This window comes from Pleurodeles waltl, chromosome 4_1, assembly GCF_031143425.1.
Source record: "Pleurodeles waltl isolate 20211129_DDA chromosome 4_1, aPleWal1.hap1.20221129, whole genome shotgun sequence".
NCBI classification, from domain to species: domain Eukaryota; kingdom Metazoa; phylum Chordata; class Amphibia; order Caudata; family Salamandridae; genus Pleurodeles; species Pleurodeles waltl.
This window is the reverse complement of record NC_090442.1, coordinates 857,926,643-857,948,570: the sequence shown is the minus strand read 5'-3', so window position 1 is coordinate 857,948,570 and position 21,928 is coordinate 857,926,643. Positions and strand designations below refer to the sequence as shown.

Sequence of the window (21,928 nt, the reverse complement as noted above, 5' to 3'; positions counted from 1 at the left end):
ATAAAAGTATGTGTTCGTTTTAAAATTGGTGTCAGATTCCTTTATTGAATGTGCGTCTTACTTACTGTATGAGTGTGTGCCTTACATTCGTATCACTACCCTCTGATATGCCAAACTGCTCAACCACACTACCCAAAAAGAGAGCATTTGGGATGTCATTTTTGCCTCTGTGATACATCAGGGGATTGTTTAGACCCTTTACCCAGTGTTTCTTGTTTTGGTTCACTAGAGAGAGCTTCCTACAATCATGTTAAAAAGGGGATAGGATTGTGACATTGATAAGAAGGCGTGTTACTGTAACTGAGATAAAGTGCATAAGGCATTGCAATGTCACATGCACAGTGAAAACATGGAAATATCACCCCTAAACAAACTGAGAACTTGCCAACTATGCCGGCGTCAAAATAGTCTCAACATGAGTCCTCATAGATTCAACCACAAGAATGAGTAGCACCTCCCAGAGCTGACTGGTGGCTATTTAGTTGGAAATTTTTGGATTGAGTTGAGGTGCATGGAGGTGTGGGGGGGTCTCATAAGGTATCTGATGGGGCATACAACCGAAGTCATGAAGAGGATAACATGCCTGATGAGGTGAACAAGTCTGGGCGATGACACTGGCAAGTTTAAAGGTCCAATGTACTTGAAAATACAGAAACAGGAAAGTCTCACAGCTGAGGGTGGTGGTGGTTGGTTTGCGGTTTGTGAAATATTTAATAGTCTGGACATTTTCTGCAATGTAGGTGTCATCGGGTGTTCATAAATCAGTTTCTGAGAATTTCTTGCCTTTTAGACCATACATGTCATGCTTATAAAGGAGGTCAGAAAAACATTGTTTTTTTTTTCTAGTAATATAATTACTTATCTCTAGGTCACATGCATGACTGGTAACTTTCTCAGCATGATCTTGGATGAATCAAATGTTACCAGTACAAGTTGACTCTAAAGCTATAGCAGGATGGATCTCGAAATAGACCATGTAGGTTAGGGTACTCCCACAAAATCCTAATAACTTTACCTGCTCCATTCATAAGGGAGATTGGTCAAGAGGCTGGTCACGTAAAATCAGTCAGTACCTAGAGAATACTGCGTAAGAGAAGGATCAATGTTTCATATTAATGATAGCAGAATAAGTCAGCCTCCAACCAGCAAGCCTATTTTCAACCTTAAATCGGACTCAGACAATTAGACATTTAAAGTTTGCATCCCTATAAGCTTCCAACTCCAGGTAAATATGGGTCTTGAACACGCTAAATCTCACAACAATTTTGTGTATTTGAAATCTATTTTTATTTAAAGGGCTAAAAAGTTACAAAATATAGATCAGCAATTACAAAATCTACAAAAATGATGTGTTTAAATATTATGTACTGCAAAACAGACACAAATCAATGCACATTTTAAATTAAGAGAGATGCCACCTAAAAAACATACTTTTCAGTCTTCTGAGAAGTCACATTCCTATATACAGAAGTTACATGTCCAAAGTTCTCACTTTACAAATATCTATTACAAAGCAATTAACTCTGCTCCTGGCTGTATGACCAATACTTGTACTTATTTCATTTTGTAGAAAGGTTACATCAGAATACCTTTACCAATTGGTGAAAAGTACTACTGTAGGAGAGGGAGAAACTATTTTTCCAGTGTACATGTGTCGGAGTATGACATATTGAGGAATAAATGTATTTCCTTAACTAAGCATAGGAGTGGTAGTTAATTGCTGTGCGCAGCACCACAAACCAATCAGTTCAAGCAGAGTTTCTTTCAAATCAGTCCACAGAAATGTTAGTCGGAATTTCAACATGGATCCCAAACTGTTCTGAAAGGCTTTTTAGCTTCTCCTCCAAGATAATATTTTTTTTCACTTCTTCGTTGTAGTTGTATTTTAAATCTTCAATTTCTTCAAAGAAGGAAGGATCAAAGTTTGCAAGCTCATTTTTTAACTTTTTAATCTCTTCCTAAAAGGAATGAAAAAATCAACACAAGTTAGACGATTTGTAGGTCAAATTCACACCAGCATGTGAAAAACATAAGTATAACCAACAATATACAATACTGCATTACAAAAGTGGAGATGTGTTAGTGTCAAACTGTATATCCTTCAAGTTCTCTCCTCATATTTTAAGAAAGGTTCATGGTTAGCCAAGACAAGTAAGGGGTATTCACTAAGAGCAAATGGCTCATTGGGCCTATCATCCTAGATCATTCAGAAAGAAAATCTGCGAATACTTTTCTTTGTGGTCATTTTTATGTCTTGGGATGGCCACTGAGGCTCCTCTTTCACCTATCTGTCACCCTTAGCTGGCCACTAAGGGTCCTTCCTATGCCATCAGCAATATTACTTTCCTTTTTGTAGTAGGAACAGGTTGATATTGGAAACCAAGGTTATTTTTCAAGTTCTGCATACTGTATTTTACGTAAACCCTTCTATAGTACTTTGTGAGTTTTGAGCATACAACAGTCGCTTTACCTAGCTATGCTGTAGGATACTAGAACCCCTTTTATTATACTTTTTATTATATGTGACAGTGTTGTGGAATTTAATAAAATATATACTTGTACATGGGACAGGTTGCTTCATAAATCTATTTGTCCTGTAAAAAAAATCCACTTGTCCTTTTGGTGCCACGTAGTGCAGCACTAAATCATGGCAGCAATCTCATTACATAAGAGCTCTAATAATAGCCAGGGTGCATACTATAGAAGGGTGTGAATTCTAGTAATTCCAGCATTTCGCCATCTTTCCACAGACTTCCATACTGGGGCTGGAGGTAGCGTTAAGCAATAGTTCCAGGTTTGGAATGTGCTTCGGGGTCTGCAAACCTATAAACTTGCATGTTTTAGCGGCTTTCAAAAGGTCTTACATTATTATTTTCTACACTGAGAAAGGTTGGAAATTTACTCCTGACAAGGGCAGAAGTAAAGCTCCATTCCACGTTTGGGGAAAAAAGTAGTTGGAGGGAAAGTGAACTTGTTAAAGTTCAACAGATTTTCACACAAGCAAACCAACATATGTATATTTGCTCTTGCTAAAATGCAGTTCCCAAATAATTTTCTAGGGCTATAATTTCCTGGCCTCCTTCTGTAAATTACTGTGAATTAATGAAAGCTGTAAATCAGCACTAATGCAGGGGCATATACCATGGGTGCCTGTTGTGACTTTGAATCGTGCCCCTAATTAGGTCTTGAGCTAACCAAAACCATATTGCTTTTGATTAAATTCTCTATCTATAGACTGGCTTTTTGAGTGACAGCATTCTGTTCTTTCACAAGAAGCATATCAGCACACAAAGTTGTTGTATTCAGTGCCAGGGACTACAATGGCAATGCGTGCCTTTTGAGGCCAAAAACAATTATTGTCTTTTGCCAGTGTTTATTATAATGGTGAGGGCCTGGCAGATCCCACAACAATAAAGTTATACAAAAATCATGTCAAAAAAAGACCACCAATGTCAGACCTTTTACCTTTGCCAATGATTGTTTATTTTAATGTTTCTCATAATCTTGTTGAAAATAGTTGCATTGATTTTCCATTTTGAATATGTTTTTGGAAACACTACCATGCATCAACACCTTTTACTAGATGATGCTTCAAAGGAAGGGTACCTACAATTTCATAATAGTTGAGCAAACCGTTTTTTTCCTAGTTGGATTTTATGCGAACATTTAATTTGAAAGTAAAGACTCATCAATCTTGCTTCCAAGCTTCTGAAAATATTTGCATCTAATCAGAGAGCATTTCTGGAGTATTGTACATAGCTTTATATTGTTTAACTTTGCAAACTTGTGTACACATTTTTATAATGGGACTACTGTCAGCAGTGCAGTACAAGATTACAACATTTCCTTACAAGTGCTCACCCTTAGAATAATGGCCTTGCATTAGTGAACCATCAATACAACATCGAACAACATTAGTATATGGACACAAATATTACCTAAAGTGCAGACAATGCCCTTCTGATACTGTAAACTGGCAGCCAAATGGTTAATGATGCACGGGGTAGGGCCTACTTACCCCATGGACAAAATAAACATGAAAATATGTTGACCTTGACCACAAACAATATGCCTTGGGACTCTAGCTCCTTGCTGCAAGGTGTGGCATGCTGAACAAGAGGCATGTGGGCTATTATTGATTAACCTGTTATGTTGCCTGAATCCTTATATAGTGCCAGGGCCACTGTCTCTTTTCAATGCTCTACAGAATTTCTATTACTGCTCCTATTGCTATAGATTCTTGTTGAGATTGCAGGCGTAGAACCTCCTAACTTCACTGTCAATGTGAAAAGAAATTGCAGCTGTGTGACCTTTCCATACAGAAAGCAACTTAGTAAATTTCGATGTAGCACATATTTCTTTAGGGTCTTCTTGTGGGAATGCGATTAGCCTTACTCTTTTGTACCTTTGCCTAGCGTTTTGGTGGAAGAGCAGAGGGAATGGCTCTCAGACTTGGTGACTTTGGCACCCCATACCTGGGCTGGCATGTTGTTTGACCCTTGCAGTTTCATTATGCCTTGTAAATTTGTTCTGCTGGGCTGCAAGTGGAAGTAAATGCAGCCTTCAGCAGTTTTCTTATAACAAGTGGGAGCCATGTGGATTTCTAGTCATATCTGACAGTGGGGCTTGGGGTTCCTGGGTGCACTGTTAAGCCAAAGAGCAATCATACATTAGCCAACATGGTCAAGTGAAACTTCAAACTGAAAAGGAGTTGTAGACAGTTCCTGGCCCTGGTCCCAAAGCTGACCTCTACTCCCTCTGATCCAGAGTCTGAGGGCATGATTTAGGTACTGGCGGGGACGAATATACCGTCTGTCGTACTGCGATCCCACTATAGCCTATAGGGATCGTACTACGCTGAATGGGATATCTGTCACGTTTGTGACGGAGTAACACCTCTGCCAGGCCCAGTCTGCAGTCTACTCTGATGGGCAGTTGAATTCTGTCATTGGCCTCCTACCATAAAAAAATCAAAACCTACTTTTCAAAACTTGCTGTTAACTAACTGAGGTCTTGTGTCTCAGTGCTGCAGGGCCCTCACCTGATCAAGCTGCTGTAGGAAAGTACCATCTTTCTTGGCATGTTACCCCCATGTTTACCTGTATGTCAATATGTTTTTGCCTGTCTCACTGGGATCCTGCTAGTCAGGACCCCAGTGCTCATATTTTATGGCCTAATGTGTGTGTTGTGTATAGTGCTTAACTGTGTCACTGAGGCTATGCTAATCAGAACCTCAATGCTTATGCTCTCTCTGCTTTTAAAAATGTCACTATAGGCTAGTGACTTAATTTACCAATGTAAATTGGCACACTGGACACCCCCCCTTATAAGTCCCTAATATATGGTACCTAGGTACCCAGGGCATGGGGGTTCCAGGAGATCCATATGGGCTGCAGTATTTCTTTTGCCACCCATAAGGAGCTCAGAGAAACCCTTTCACAGGACTGCCACTGCAGCCTGTGTGAAATAATGTACACATTATTTCACAGCCATTTTCACTGCACTTAAGTAACTTATAAGTCACCTATATGTCTAACCTTCATTTACTGAAGACTAGGTGCAAAGTTAGTAAGTGTCAGGGCACCCTTGCACTAGCAAAGGTGCCCCCACACAGTCCAGGGCCAGTTCCCCAGACTTTGTGAGTGTGGGGATGCCATTACACGCGTGCACTAGAAATAGGTCAATACCTATATGGAGCTTCACAATGGTAACCCCAAATAGGGACATGTAAGGTGTCGAAGATCATGGAATTGTCCCCACCAATTCCAAATCTAGTATTGGGAAGCCAATTCCATGCATCCTGGGGGCTCCACTATGGACCCCCAGTACTGCCAGACCAGCTCTCTGAGGCTTGCAATGCAGCTACAGCTGCTGCCACCTCACAGACAGGGTTCTGCACTCCTGGGGTCCGAGCAGCTCAATCCCAAGAAGGCAGAACAAAGCATTATCTTTAGGAGAGGGGTGTTACACTATCTCCCTTTGGAAATAGGTGTTACAGGCTGGGCAAGGATAGGCTTCCCCAGCCTCTGGAAATGCTTTGAAGGGCACAGATGGTGCCTTCCTTGCATAAGCCAGTCTACACTGGTTCAGGGACCCCGAGTTCCTGTTCTGGCGTGAAAATGGACAAAGGAAAGGGGAGTGACCACTCTCCTGTCCATCACCACCCGAGGGTGGTGCCCAGAGCTCCTCCAGTGTGTCCCAGACCTCAGCCATCTTGTTTTCCAAGTTGTAGGGGCACTCTGGAGGCGTCTGAGTGGCCAGTGCCAGCAGGTGACATCAGAGACCCCTCCTGATAGGTCCATACCTGATAAGGTAGCCAACTCCCCTCTCAGGGCTATTTAGGGTCTCTCCTGTGGGTTTCGCTTCAGTTTCTACTTGCAAGTTTCCATCAGGAATTCTCTGCAACTACTACTTCATCCTCTGACCTCGGATCGACCGCAGACTGATTCAGGAACCGCTGTAACAGCAGCAAAGTATCCAGAAGGGCTATTTTTCCTCTGCAACTTCAGCTCCAGCCAGCAACTGCAACAGTTTCCACAGTGTGAACGCTCTGGGGACTCCCTGTCTTCACCCTGCACCAGAAGGACCAACAAAATCTCCCGTGGAGTGACGGAGTCACTTCCCTTGTCTTGCAGGCACCTTCTAAGTCGACAACCGGTTCTCTTAGACTCCTCGTCTGGCGAAGAGTGTGCTCTTTTGAACACAGGTGATGGACCCCTTTGACACAGACTGTCTTAAGGTCCTGCTGTCCCAATTTGGAGGAGGTAAGAGCTTGCCTTCCACGTGTACGACAGTACCCCTGTGCACCACATCTTCTTCACCTCCTGCGGCCTCCGTGCACTATTTGCAAAATTTCTTTGTGCACAGCCTGGCCCAGGTCCCCAGCACTCTATCCTGCGACGCTCAACTCGCTGAGCTGACCTCCGGCGGCGTGGGGCCTTCCTTTGTAGTGCTGCACCAACTGCATTTTGCACCTCCTTTGTCCCCGTGTCTTGGGACTACCGTGGGTTGTCTCTGGTGGACTGAGGGCTCCCTGAGGTGCTGAGAGCCCCCTCTTTCTCCTCACACAGAGTTGAGGCCCCTAGGTCCCTCCTGGGTCCAGGCAGCGCCACTTTGACACAAAACACGACTTTGCCGGAACCAAGGCTTGTTGGACTAATCCAGCGCCAAAACTCGTCTGCATCCAACATCTCCTCATGGGACATCCATTGCATCACGCAGGAACCCGCTGACATCTTTCTTGGGTGCATTTCTGCAGTCTTCGTCCAACCAGGGACACTTCTTTTGCACCCTCTTCTAGGTTGGCAGGGGCTCCTGTCCTTCCTGGAACTTCCTCCGACTTCTGGACTTAGTCTTCTTCCTTTGCAGGTCTTCAGGTCCAGGAATCCACCATTTGTTGTTTGCAGTCTTGCTGGGTTCTTGCAATAACTCTAATCACGACTTGTAGTGTGTCCTAAGGAAACTTGCAGTACTTTACTCCTACTTTCCTGGGCTCTGGGGTGGGGTATTTTACTTTCCTTTACTGTATGCTTACTCTCCCAGTGATTCTCTACACACTACACTTGTCTAGGGGGGAATTTGTGATTCGCATTCCACTTTCTTAGTATATGGTTTGTGTTGCCCCTAGACCTATTTTGTCACATTGCATTCTATAGCATTTTCTATTGTTTGCACTATCCTATGTCTAATTACTTACCTTATGCTGGTGTCTAGTGTATATATTGTGTATAATACTTACTTCCAGAAGGAGTATTGCCTCTAAGATATTTCTGCGCTTGTGTCACCCAAATAAACTACCTTTTTTTTGTTAACACTGAGTATTGTCTTTACTTGTGTATAAGTACTGTGTAACTATTGCATGAGCTTTGCATGTCTTCTAGTTCAGCCTATGCTGCTCTGCTATAGCTACTTCTATCAGCCTAAGCTGCTAGAACACTACTACATTTTACTAATAAGGGATAACTGGACCTGGTGTAAGTACCCAAGGTACCCACTACAAACCAGGACAGCTTCCTACACCTGCACTTAATCCCAACTGGTTTCTGCCCACTGATTAATTAACACACTGTGCTCCTATAAACAAGTTCTTGTTCAGACCCTGCTCCATTGAGAACAGTCCAGCCCAAAATGCTAGGCTAGGTCCTCCCTGAACTGGAACACAAGCAACCCAGTACCGTTTTGCACTAAGCAGGGCTCTTTAGCCAGGTGTAGGGGTCAAGACTGATTTGCATATGACTGGGTCCAAATTGAGGTGGCATGGTGTTCAAAATAACGATGGACTGAAATGTAGCCCGAGCTACTACCAGTGGCTGAGTGTAATTCAAGCATTCTATCAATCATGTTTTTGAATACTTTACTGAGTCACCCTAAATGAGTAAGAACGCCCATACCTATATATGAGCCCTAACTAGGGTGAAACTGGTCCTGGGTTGCATGTGTTCCCGTTCAGGCAAGACCAAGCTGACAGTTCGGGATGAACTGTTTCCCTGGAGCAGGGGTCAAGACTGATTTGCATATGGCTGGGTCTTAACTGAGGTGGCATGGTGTGCAAAATAACAATGGATTGGAATGAGGCCCGAGTAATTACCAGAGGCTGAAAGTAAATCAAGCATTCCATCCATCTCTTTTTTTTTTTTTTTTACTATACTTTCGTGTTTTTCTTCTGGGGCTGTAAATGAAGTGATCAAGCAGCAGCCAAGCTGTTCTTGAACACTCCAAACAAAGCAAAATTGGCCTTTTTCCTGAAGAGCTTGTAGCCATCAAACTGAAGATCTATATGAAAGGACTGGACATCAGTTGAAAACCCTGATGTCTGCAACCAGGCTTATATGTGGACAGCCACTGACCTTCCCCATAACTATGGCAACTGAGTTTGCATAGTCAAGAACAGACAGATACTTTGGCCCGAAGCCGCCTGGCCATCACACACAAGGTATATGAAGAGTGTCAGAAGTATGGCAATATGGGCACAGAGACAACGACCATTTTCCATAGAGCATGAATGTACCTGCCCTGGAGCATGTGGCATTAAGACTTAAGAGCTAGGTTCTCAGCAGCAAAAATGTTCATTGAACATGCCTTAAATGTTTTTGATTCCCTGTTGTCCGGAACCGAGGGGGAAATGACTGCAGAAAATTTAGATGCTGAAGAGGCCTGAATGGCCACGCTTTTAGCTAGAAAATGGGGATTACTGGAAGTTGTTTGGTATCTCCTGGCTATTCTTCTATTGACAGTCTAAGTGGATAAGGGTTTAGAATGATTGAGGTGTATGTTGCAGATCCAGAGTTAAAATATTGGCTCTAGTTTCCATTGTTGACAAGGATAATCCCAGTGCATCTGCTGCCTTACTAATGGTGGCAAGTAAGATGCACCCCTGTGGGTGAGGTGGCCATCCAGGATCCAGGATCTCCATTTCGGGCAAGATGCCCAGCCTCCAGATTTCCACCACCTCTAGAAACCCTTCAGTGATTTCAAGGGGTCTCCATGGTCATCCTGATCTGAACCTGTTCCAAGGAGTAAGTAAGTAAATCTATATTTGTTTCAGTTAATTAAGACCTTTACCAAAAAGATAAAAATAGCACTAAAAACGAAAGTCAATGATATCACAGTTCCTCATAAAAGACCCAGTAGACTGATATTGTGATGGCGTATAACTTAGCCAACCCAGCGGGTGACATGGGGCTATGTTTTCAGATATGAGTGTTTCAAAGTGTCCAAGTGCATAAATAAATTACACAGTTCCATCCAATTGATAAAATAAAAACAGTTCCTTTATGCCTGGCTCAACAGTAAGGAGCTGCCCCTCATTTCAAGGCATTAGCCAGGAGTCATAGCAGTTCAGTGGAAATGACTGTTTATAGCTAAAATTTCCAATGCTGTACCTACAACTCAATAAATATAATTAATTTCTAAAAACAGTGGCCATTCTAATGCAAAATATACAATCATTAACAAGTTAGTAATTTCATCATTGACTCTTTTATTGGTGCTGTAAAGGTCCACACACATCCAGAGTCTTAAGGTGGGGGCTTCTGCTTACAGAGTTTTGTTATTCAGGTGCCTGACGCATACATTTCAAATAGCAAGCTGAGAGGGAATTTCCAGGGCTGATAGGCAGCAACTCCATCTTGACAAATTCCCAAATTTAGTTGCAATAAGACTAGCCACAGCCAATGTCTTCAAAGTGGCCTTAGGGGCACATAGATACAAATTATGTGCTTTAGAGACTCCGAGTGCGCTCCGCAGAGTCGACAAGACCCCTTCCGTGTTAGCTTTCATTCGCCAAAGCGATATTCCTTCAATTGAATCACGCCACACCTTAGGCATAATAAGCTCTGCTTCACCTACATTTTCCAGGGCAAGTCCAGAAACCTTGAGTCTCTGGATTCATTGTACTAGGAGGGGAGAATTCCTAGTCCCTTCATACAAGAGACGGCCTCAATGTTCAATGATCTAGAAATTAATCTGGCTTGCTTAGATAAAGCTCAGGACATGAGCTTTAGAACTATATTCCTGCCCCAGATTTCATCTGCTGCTAAGGCATTAACTGCGGTTACAAGATAATGGTGCCACTTCAAATCCTTACCTCAAATTGACTGCCAGATCAAGTCTCTGCACTCCTTGCTTCTGCACAGTAGGCAATAAAGCAAGATTTTAAAATTAGACTCTGTCTTGGAAGATTGAATTCAAGACACAGGCATGCTGCAGGTGTACAGTTCAGCAGCAAGAAAAAAGAATGGTAACATCGGTTCTGGGCATGATCAAGCCACATCTCTAAGTGTTCTTTAAGAGTGAAGGCTACATACATTAGGTTTGGCATTAGTTTGGAGTTTATCACTCAACATAACGCAGTTACTTGTGGCCGGTTCATCTTGCATATTAATTTGCAAAACGAGACTGTTAATGGAAAGGCAACTTGTTTCCAGGAGATCAGATGGTCTGTATGGCAGCCTTGACCATTAAAAATATACTCCCAAGTATTTAATCATTGGGATTGTCTCCAATTTTTTGGTGCCCAGCTGCAATGATCCTTTTTTGATCTTGTTCCTATGAATCCCTAAGATTTTAGTTTTTTTGCTGTTGATTACAAACGTATTCATTTGACAATACTTATTAAGAGCTTTCAGATAGCGCTGTAAGCCTATTTGGGTTTGAACAAATATAATGGTATTATTACCATATTAGTTTTGGTGGAAAAGCTCTCACATGGCTAGATGATTGTTGATATCAGTGAGGCACAAGTTAATAAGAAACAGGGGCAGGATGCATCCCCGTTTCACCCCCCTCGAGGTCGCAATCTTGTCTGATGTTACCCAATTGGATGTAATCTGCACTTTTACCCATGTGTCAGAATGGACAAGTTACTTACCTTCAGTAACACCTTATTTGGTAGAAACTAAATCTAGCTGCAGATTTCTCAACTTTGAATTCTTCCCAGGCGTTAGACTGGATCTGGAAGATTTTTATGAGCAGTAGCCCTGAGCACCGGTATGTGGCTTCGATGGGCTCCATGTCCATCGTTGTCAGCGTCCCTGCCAGACATGATGTTGCGGGCCTTATATAGGTGCCACCCAGGCATGCTAACGTCAGTTTCTTTACATGGCTTTTCACACCAGAACTGCAGAGCCATGAAAAACACTGACTCCTAGTGCGTCAACACTAGGGCCCTGAAAGAGTAGTCCCTGCCCCTAGAAATCACTTTGCAGAGCAGGAAGGATGGGTGGGTCGGTATAAAATCTGCAGCAACATATAGTTTCTACCAGATAAGGCATTACTGAAACTAAGTAACTTGTCCACCTGACAGTGACTTCTATCAGGGGATTCCTTACCTTTGAATAGATACCCAAGCAATACCACCCCCAGAGGTGGGTCTGCGAACGAAGTCCAGACTAGAGTCCTGCAGGACCGAATGGGCAAAGTGCTTGTACATACGGACCTGACTGTCCAGGCACTAGTGCTTGGTAAACGTGTGCAGGGATGCTCACATTGCTGCCTGGCACATGTTAAGGACTTGAATTCAACGTGCTAACACAGTGGTTGCAGCTTTAGCTTGGGTAGAATGAGGGCACAAACTGTCAGGGGGTCGCTTCTTTGCCTGTGCGTAGCAGATCTTAATGCAACAAACGATCCATCAGGAGATGGTCCACTGCTGTACTGCCCGACCTTTCAATGCACCCACATAGTCTACAAAGAGTTAGTCATCCACCCAGAACACTTATACGATCAAGGAAGAATGCCAACACTCTTTTCGGGTCCAGGCCGTGGAATCTCTCCTCTTCCTTAGAAGGATGTGGGGATCTGTAAAAAGTAGACAAGATGATAGATTGGCCTAAATGAAAAGGCGTAATCATTTTTGCAGAAAAGAGGCCCTAGTGCAAAGCACTACTTTGTCAGAATACAAGGTAAGATAGGGCGGCTTATATAACAATGCCTGCAGCTCACTCACCCTGCAGGCAGATGTAATGGCCACAAAGAAGGCTCATTTCAAAGTAAGAAACCCGAGAGGACAATTGTGGAGAGGCTCGAATGCAGCGCACATCAGAAAGGTCAGAACCGAATTCAGATCCTGTTGGGGCATAATTAATTGGGATGGAGGAAACACATGTTGAAGACCTTTGAGGAACCTATGCACAATAGGAGACTTAAACAAAGAGGGTTGATCAGGCAACCTCAAAAAAGCAGAAATAGCAGACAACTATCCCTTGACAGTGCTCAGAGCAGAGCCCTGCTGGGCAAGGGAAAGGATGAACAACAGGACGTCAGTGAAAGAGGCAGAAAGGGGGGTCAACACACTTGTCTGTGCATGACGATGAATTTCTTCCTATGACACACATATACCATTTCGGTGGAGGGACACCTGACTGCCAAGATTACATTACAGAGAAAGGTCAAAGGCTGTCAACTGTCGCAGCTCAATCTCCAAGCAGTAAGGTGGAGAGAGGACAGGCTCGAGTGCAGAACCCTCCCCTGTTGCTAAGAGAGAAGATCCTCCCAAAGAGGCAGTATCATCGGAAGAGCGATGGACATACTATCAGTGCCCAGTCCTGAACCACAAGGGTTACTAGTGCACGGTCATTCTTGATCTTTTTGAGAATTCTGGGCAGGAGTGGTTTGGGCGGAAAGCCATACAGGAGGCCTGACCTCCGCTCGAGATGAAAAGCGACTCCGAGTGACTGCTGCCTTGGAAAATCCAACGTGCAAAATTGAGGATATTACCCGTTCTCGTGGAGGAGAACAGATCTAACCGGGGCTGCTGAAAGAGACTCTGCGCCACCTCCGGATTGAGATGCTAATTGTGATCCGCTAGGCGTTTTCAGCTGTGCTTGTCCGCTATAGAGTTCAAAAAGCCCGCCAGATGTTAAATCACCAGTCATATGCTCTGCTGTTCTATACACGTCCAGAGACACAGAGCCTCTTGAGAGTTGGTTCACGACCCCGCCCCGCCCTGTTTGTTACAGTACCACATGGCAGTGATGTTGTCCATAAACACCTGCACCATCTTTCCCTTGAGCGAGAGAAGGAAGGCTTTCAATGCCAGCGGGATCGCACTGAGCTCCAACATATTAATGGGGAGTCCCGCTTCCGGCGGCTACCAGATACCTCTGATCTCCACTTCTCCCAGATAGCCAACCAATCCCAGGAGTGTCGCACCTGTCAAACAAGTTACTTACCTTTGATAACACGTGGTAGAGAAAGGATCTAGCCAGAAATTCCTTACATTAGAATCCTCCCAGGCACCAGACTAGATCCAGTAACTTTTATCCCCAGCACACGCACGCATCATAAGAGGGTTTCCACAACTTCACATCGAAGTCGCCCACTGTATGTGATGTTGACGGAGTACATATAACCCCCTTTTTGACGCACCAATGTCAGTTTCTTCTGTGACAATTTTCGGCGCCCAAAACTTGGAGCCACATACACAAACTGCCTATTGAAACAGTGTGCTAAAAGAAAGACACCCTAATGTCAAATAATCACTGATTTCTTTATTCAGAAAGTACATTTCCATATCGAAATCTTTGAGACAACAGAGACCTCAGTTCACATAGTGGGGAGGATGGGAGGGTCGTTAAGGAATCTGTAGCTAGACTGTGTCTCTACCAGTTAATGTATTACCTAAGGTAAGTCATTTTTTCATCTGACAGAGACATCTAGCCGCGGATTCCTTACTTTAGAATCAGATACCAAAGTCATACCATCCCCGGAGGAGGGACTGCAAACTGATTCCAATAAAAGTCTCAAATTAGAATGTTTGAAATGGAACTTTCTGCAGGGTTATCCCTAAACCTTTTGCCTTTCTCCTTATTTTTCTGACACTCTTTATGTTGGCTTTAGGACTCTGGGCACTTTACCACTGCTAAAGTGCATATGCTCTGTCCCCTAATACTTTGTATAATTGGCTTACATCTTCTAGGAACTGGGTCAAAGTCCCTGTCAGAAGGACTGCTGAACTGCACAAAGGACTCATCTAGACTGCTGTTCTGCTGTTGTCCTGCTGGCTGGGTTTCCTGAAGGACTCACTGGATGGCTTTCAGTTTGTTGCCCTGTTGCTAACTAATCCTATTTAGGTGCTATTGAGACTCTGTGGGCTTCTAGGAGAGGATGGCCAGTGAGACTACCTGTTGTATTGTGCTGGTCTGCCTGTTAGCTGTTACCTGCGTGGTGTCCACCCAAAGTGTTCTCCTGGGACTGTTGGGTACCCAGAACTGGGCTCGGGACCCCAAGTCTGGCCTGCCCAGCATTTCATTATCAGCCAGCGTGAGACAGAGCTTTTGCTGTTCCTCAGCAAGTGTGGAGTGCTGGGAACCCTCCTGCGGATATGTGTGTGTTGCGTGCTCCTTGAAGAAGGATCCCCCTTGTATCTGCTGTGGGACCAGCTGCTTGTCTCCAGGGTAGGGAGCTATGGTACTACCTGGGACTAGGGACTGCCCTGCTGAATGGGCCTGAGAAGCGTCTACTTCAGGACGACGGAGAGTGTTCCCATCAAGGGAAGCCCTCCCAGCATGGCACTTGCGTGCCACAGCAATCAGGATTCCCCCTTCGCCGACGGGACTAATGAGGAGGGGCGCCCGCCACAGAACTGCAGTAAAGGTGGGGACACCATAAGGAAGTCGTCAAACGGGAGTATAAGGAGTCTTCTGTGTGTTCCCTAGAGGGTGTGCTGGGATCACTGCACCATGAGCTCATGGGCAACAGCATGTTGTTATGCAGGCTGGGGAGCTACTGAAGCCCCCAATTCTCTTAAAAGGGGCACAGGTACCTTGGAGTACTGTGAACAACGGGCGCAGATGAGGCACGACCATAAAGGATCGAGTAGGAGCGCTGCCACTCCTGAGCCCCTTGGTTACTCAGCATGAGGCTAACGTTTCTCTCTTTACCGCTTGCCACAAGTCTGCCTAGGGGACCCCAGAGAGTCTCACCGCATTAACCTCCACTGTGCATGGTGCACCCACCGGTTAAGGGATACGTCGTGCCTGGAGGAATTCTCTTCAGAAATTAATCTGTACCAGTGGTCCAGACCGCCTTTGGAAGCGTTGCTTTAAGAAACCATACTTACTTTAATTTCTATAGTAGGCACACAGGGGCTCCTGTTGCCTACACGTTTGCCACCAATTCCCTCAATCAACCCAATAGTAGTGCAAGTACACTAGATTGAATGTTGAAAGACTAAATGCGGTAACAAACATGCTACCCCCTACCTAACCGGCTAAACTCCTGGCCCTGGGTGCTTGTGGGAAGTGTGATATAGGCAATATTACCTTGTATGAGTAGCCTATGGAGACCAACAGCAGTGATTACATATCAGGTATGTAGAAAGTTGGCTTTGTATATACTATACCAAAATGAGGTATGATGTGTACAGAGTCTAGGGGTTCCCCAGAGGCTTAACGGAGGCTAAAGCAGATAATACTAATGCTTTCTTTTGTGGTGGTGTGGTCGAACAATTAGGCTTATCAGAGGGTAGTGCAAAGCATTTGTTGTACACACACACAGGCAATAAAAGGGGCACACACTTAAAGACTAACTCCTGGGCAATTGTTTTTATATAGCAAGAATATATTTTGTTACTTCATTAGTAGAACCAAAGGATCTTTGTTGCAGGTAAGTACAGTTGCAAGAAGGTATTATGCATATGTGTCAATTGTACTTTGAGTTTTGCAGGTAAAGCAGTTTACAAGTAAGTAACACTTTTCAATTTCAAAAGTTGAAATTTGCGGGGAGGGGATTTAGAAAACAGGTAAGTACATGACTTGCGATTCCAGTCTTCGAGGGTTCAGATGTCCACAGGTCAAAGTTCAGGTTGACCCCAAAAGTGCACCACCAGCAACATGGGGCCAGCTGGGTGCAGAGGTCAAAGTTGGTGTCAGGATTGCAATGGAATCCTATGAGGACTGGAGGGACTTAGAAAAGGGATTAGAGTTAAGTACCTGCGGTTTCAGGGCAAACACACGACCTAAGCAGCACAGGGGCAGCTGGGTGCAGGGTGCAAACACATCGTCGGGCACCCAATGCTTTTCAATGAGGGAACCCCAGGGGGGTCACAAAGATACTGCTGGCTGGGTCCAGGGGGTCGGTTCCAGAAAACCAAAGGCTGGACAGGAAGGTGAGGCGCCTGCTGGACGTTGCTGGACTGTGGGTCGGATTCCCCAAGGCCAGGGGGTTGCGGATGCAGGGGTACCATGTCTGCCTGTTCATCCTTGCAGGGTCTGTATGTAAGCTTGTGCTGCTGCCGACCCCAGACATTGTTCTGCCTTGTACCGCTGAGCCGAACTCGGGCAGGGGAAGGCAGAACAAAGGATTTCCTGCAGAGGAGCGCTGTTACCACCTCTCCTTTACAAATAGGTGTCTATGGGCTAGAGTGGGGGTGCACTTGAGAGCCACCAGACAGCTTTGAAGGGCACATTTGGTGTCCTCCTTGCATAATCTGGTTTACTCTACTGCAGGAGCAACCCGGCTTCTTCTCTGGCACGAATACTAGCAATTTCAACCTCTATATAGCAGTTTCCATATTTTGCCACATTTACACGGATCTACATACTGAGGCTAGAGAAAGCAGTAAGCAATAATTCCAGGGCTGGAATACCTTCGAGTCTGTGCAAACCTACTAAAATGTATGATTTAAGGATTTTCACCAGCTCTTCTCTACGTCTCTAATCTTTTCCCATACCGAGAAAGACTGGAAATTTATTTCTGACAAGGTCAGAAGTAGAAGTTCTTCCAGGGCTGGGGAAAAAGTAGTTGGAGGGAAAGTGAACTTGTAAATGCTCAATCGATTTTCGCATGAGCATATCTACATATCCATATTTGCTTGTGCTAAAATAGAGTTCACAAATATGTTCTAAGAGTACAATTTCCTGGACTACTTCTGTAAACTCTTGTGAATTCAAGAAAGCCACAAATGCAAAGTCATATATTAGGGTGCACTTTGGTGACTTTCTTTAAGATCTAGGCCCCTAATTAGGTCTGGCGTTAACCAAGACATTTTAATAAAATTATTTTTCTCTCTCTATCCATCTATGAGCTGGCTTTACTATGAGTGATAGCATTCTGCTCTTCCACAAGGAGCATACTGGCACACAAAGTAGTTTGGTTCAGTGCTAAGTACTAGTGTGGAAATGTGTGCTGTTTGAGACCAAAATGTTTTTTTGCTAATGTTTGTTACAATGGTGAGGGCCTGGCACCTCCCACAACAAAAAAGTGTTACAAAAGCAATATCAAAACACGCATTGATAAAACCAAAAGGCTGGCCACCAATGTTGGATCAGTTGGCTTTGCCAGTGCTTGTTTATCTTCATTTTTCCTGGAGGAAGTTGGATCTCTATTTGGTGGTGGTTTGTACTGTTTTGTGGTACTGTGGGCGAGCAGTTAGTTTTATCAGAGGGTAGTGATAACCATTTGTTGTACTCATAGAGGCAATAAATGAGACACACACTCAAAGAATAAATCCAAGACTAAATTAAAAAAATAACACTTCTCTTTACATATATTTCAAACCGAAGAACTTAGTTATACAGTAAGTATGTTTTTAAGCATAAATACTCTTTAGTTGCGAAAATCAATTTCAGAGTTCTTCAATGTTAACCTACGCAAGGAAAACACATTCTGCAAACAAGCACTTATTGGCGACTCACGGGACCAATCATGTAAACTTAAGGTAAGTACTGGACCACACCAACAGATTACTCCGGGTAGCACTGAAGTGGCTGGGTGCAGTACGTGTCGGGTGCCCAATGTATTTCAAAGGGGATTGTTCTTCGTGGATTTAGACTACAGGGTCCAGCTGGGGGGCCAGTCGGAGACAACCAACAAATAGGCCACAAACGTGGGGTGCTCGGGACGTAGGTGCACCTTTGGTCCTCTTCACCAGGGCCCAGGGGTGACGGATGCCTGGGGTGTCCTTTGGCATTGAGTTTCCTTGTTTAGGAGCAGTCAAGGTTAGAGGGTTCAGTGGTCTGAGGTTGCAGGCTTTGTCGGAGAGTCCAGGAGGGGTGAAATCACAGTGTACTCAAGCTCAAGAGAGCTGGGGGACATCAATGACACCAAGGGTCCACTTCAACTCGGGATGGCAGCGACAGGTGCAGTGGTTGCATTACGTGTTGGGTTTCTTTCACTACAGAGGCTGCGGGAGAGGGGACCTACATGCAGAGGCTGCAAACGACTTCAGGGAGTCCAGGAGGGGTGGAATCATGATGGACTAGGGCTCTGGACAGCTGGGGGGACCTTGCTGATACCGGAAGTCCACTCCCACTCAGGTCTCTGACTGCGGGTGAAGTGGTGTCTTCAGCTGTTAGGTCTTTGCGGTTCTGGATGTAGCAGAGTCCTTTTTGTAGAGTTGGTTGGGAAGCAGGTCCGCTGCTCACAGGAGACGAGTTTTTATCGAAGGCAGGCATTCCTCCCAGGTTTCTGGAGTTTCACCTGCGTGATAAGGCGTCTTTGGTGCAGAGTCCATCAGAGGATTGCAGACAGGCAGGTGGGGTTGGTACAAAGTCAGCTGCTTCTTCTTCTCCTCTTCTGTGGGTGCATATCTTCTTTGTCCTTTTCTTCTTAAAAATCTGAGTTTTGGGGTTCAATGGTGCCACCTAAATACTCAATTTAGGGATGTTACAGGAAGCGCCAGGTGGCAGCCAATGGGCTGCCCACCTTTAGCGTGGCTACACCCTTTCTATGACCACTTCCGTAGGGAAGTGGACTCAACCCTGACCGTAGTGGCCTAATTCCTTCCAAATCAAGAAGGAGAAATACAAAAAGTGATGTCCACCTCAGCTCATCCAACTCGGGTGGGACTGGCACGAAGTTCATCTCCATCATTTGTAGAGACTTGGGTCACATTACAAAGACGGCAAGGCCTTTGAAGTTGTCTGCCCTGGAATGTCCATACTCGCTGGGGGAGGTGTTAACACCCCCATCCAGTGCAGGCTTTTGTCTCTGGGCCTCAAGAGCACTGGCTCTCACTTTGAAGGGCAGAAATGTGGCTAAGGTGACTGAACTGGTCAAGACCACTCAGTTAACACACTAGTAGTTGGTAGGTTTTTAGGGGGCACTTCTAAGGTGCTCTCTGGGTGCATGTATTAATTCAGGGTTGTAACCGCCCCCAAGTCTAGCTCCGCACCTAGGGAGCTGCACAGAGCTCACCCAAGTGGCCACTTGATTCTGCCATCTTGAAAATTAGATGTGCAGAGGCCCCTAGGAGCATCTGGTTGGTTAGGCCAGGTAGGTCACGTCCCTTACCACTGCACCACTAGGTGGGTTACTGCAGTGAGTGGTCAACCCCCTTTCAGAGTTATTTAAGGGCTCCTTTGCAGGCGGTCCTCAGATTCGTCAAGCAACACTCTTCAAGAAACTCTCTGCACAACATCTTCTGCTCCTGGCCTCTGGAACCGCTGCTGGTCTTAGTTGGAACCAGACAAGTCTGCTTCTGGTGGGAAGGCTCCCATTGCCATATTGTTTCCCCGGATCCTGCAAGAATTCTGAAAAATACAAGGCTGTGCATCCTCCAGGGTCACAAGGACTCTGTTTGCACCAGGAAGCCAAAGTAAGCTCCCTTGGAGGGAAGGAGTGACTCACTGCATCCACAGGCACCTCAAGACAATGTCCACCGGCTGGGGAGGGAGGGAGGGTCAGAGGGTCTGCTGTCCATTGAAATATGAATATCCTACAACACAGGTCGTGAGTCTGAGGCTTCCTCTGGGTCCTGCTTGTCCTCTACTCAAGTTGGGAGACTGTGGGCCCTTGCTGCTGCCACTAGACTGGTACCCATGTGCACCACAACTGTTGTAATTGCCACGGCTTGTAGACTCTTCCTCCAGGAGATCATGTTCCATGAAGCCCCGCCCCCAGCACGCTGCAAACCGTAGATCAGCTCCTGTCCTGCAACTCCTGTAACGTGGGGCTTCTGTTTTGCTGGGCTGGTAAGGCCTCCTTGTGACTCCCTCTGTCCGGCGCCTCTGGGTCACTCGTGGAGGCTCCATCGATTTCTGCTGGCCTTCCTGTGTGCTGGGGGCCAGCTCTGAGTCCTCCTCCTGGGTAGAGTCTCCTGGACCTTGCTGCTCCCCAAAACTGCAAATCCTTCTGCAACTACTATTTGCACTTGCCAGTGCTTGTTGGTGACCTGGCTGGTCACTGACACTACTGCAATCCAGCGACTGTCGAGGGGCAGCTCATAGGTGACTCCTGGGATCTTCAGCAGCTCTTGGACCCCGCAGTTGGACTTATTCTTCCACCGACTTGCATGAGCTTCATATTCAGGAGAGTGGGCATTGTCACCTGCACCATCTGGGCACCTCCTTGGGTGCTGGACTTGGTCTACTTCCCATGCAGGGCCTCCACGTCAGGAATCCGTCCCTGGGTTCCACCGACCTGGTCCACGGGTAGTGACAGCAGCTGGGCAATGCGAGGCATCAACAGACTTCAGAGAGAGTCCCTTCTCCCCTCTTCATCTGGGTCCCTGGAGTAGGTACTCCTGTCTTCTAGATGTCCTGGGTGGGGGCACTCTCCATCCATCCTCTTGCCTGATGGTTTCCTCTGTGTCCACTGGGAAGGATCTTGAATTCCACAAAGTTCAACCACTACTCTCTGTGTTAGTCTACGGGACAACTGGGAGGGAAACTGACTTACTCCTGGTTGATGGGTTCACTTACTGTACTTACCTCTGGAGTTCTTGACTGCCCCCACCCTCTAGCTAACTACCACACTTACCTTGCCTGTAACCACTCTTTCATATTCCACTTTTTAAGTAAATGGTTTGGCCCTCCCTAGGGCCCTGTCTATTTCTATGCTGTTTCTGATGGTTATTTCATGTGTATATTGTATGTAGTATCTCCAAAGGGAGATATACCAATGCCAGTTTAGAAGTAGTGACGTATTAATGTATCCTTCATTTTTAAAACACTCTTGTGGTCCTTTCTTGTGACTAAGTTATTGTCTGACAACTATGGTATTGCAAGTGCTTTGCATTCCTCCTGGATAAGCTTTACCTACTCACCTCAGCTACCCCTAGAGAGCTTCTGCTATCTGGACACCTATGCACTATCACTAAGGGTTGCCTGGACTCAGTATAGGGCGCCACACCATAGGTGTACACCGTAAATTGAGCCAGTCTCCTACAGCTCTCATATGCAATACAATGCACCCTGCCTTAGGGTTGTAAGGCCTGCTAGAGGGGTGACTTACATATATCACATGCAGTGTTAGGGGATATGGCACAGAGGTTGTGTGCCATGTTGGGTTTTCATTTTGGTATGCACCAAGACAACAGCCTGTCAGGTGCTTGGTGAGGGGTCCCTTAGGGTGGCACAATTTGTGATGTAGTTCTTAGGGACCCATTTTAGTACCCCAGGTCCTAGGTACCAGGGGTACCATTTATCTGACAGAGACTTCTAGTTGAAAATTGCTTACCTTAGAAATGCAGTTCTTTTCTTTCAGCACC

At 45.3% G+C, this 21,928-nt stretch overlaps 1 protein-coding gene across 2 annotated transcripts in view; it reads right to left on the bottom strand.

Annotated features, from left to right (window-relative positions):
• Positions 1 to 1,275: 1,275 nt before the first annotated feature.
• The window catches only part of CEP290 (centrosomal protein 290), a 1,276,764-nt gene continuing 1,256,111 nt past the window's right edge, over positions 1,276 to 21,928 (bottom strand). For both annotated transcript variants that reach the window (XM_069229617.1, XM_069229618.1), the window contains one exon: positions 1,276 to 1,958. In XM_069229617.1, coding sequence (XP_069085718.1) covers positions 1,770 to 1,958 — 189 coding nt within the window. In that variant the 3' untranslated portion in view covers positions 1,276 to 1,769. The remainder of the gene's footprint in view (positions 1,959 to 21,928) is intronic.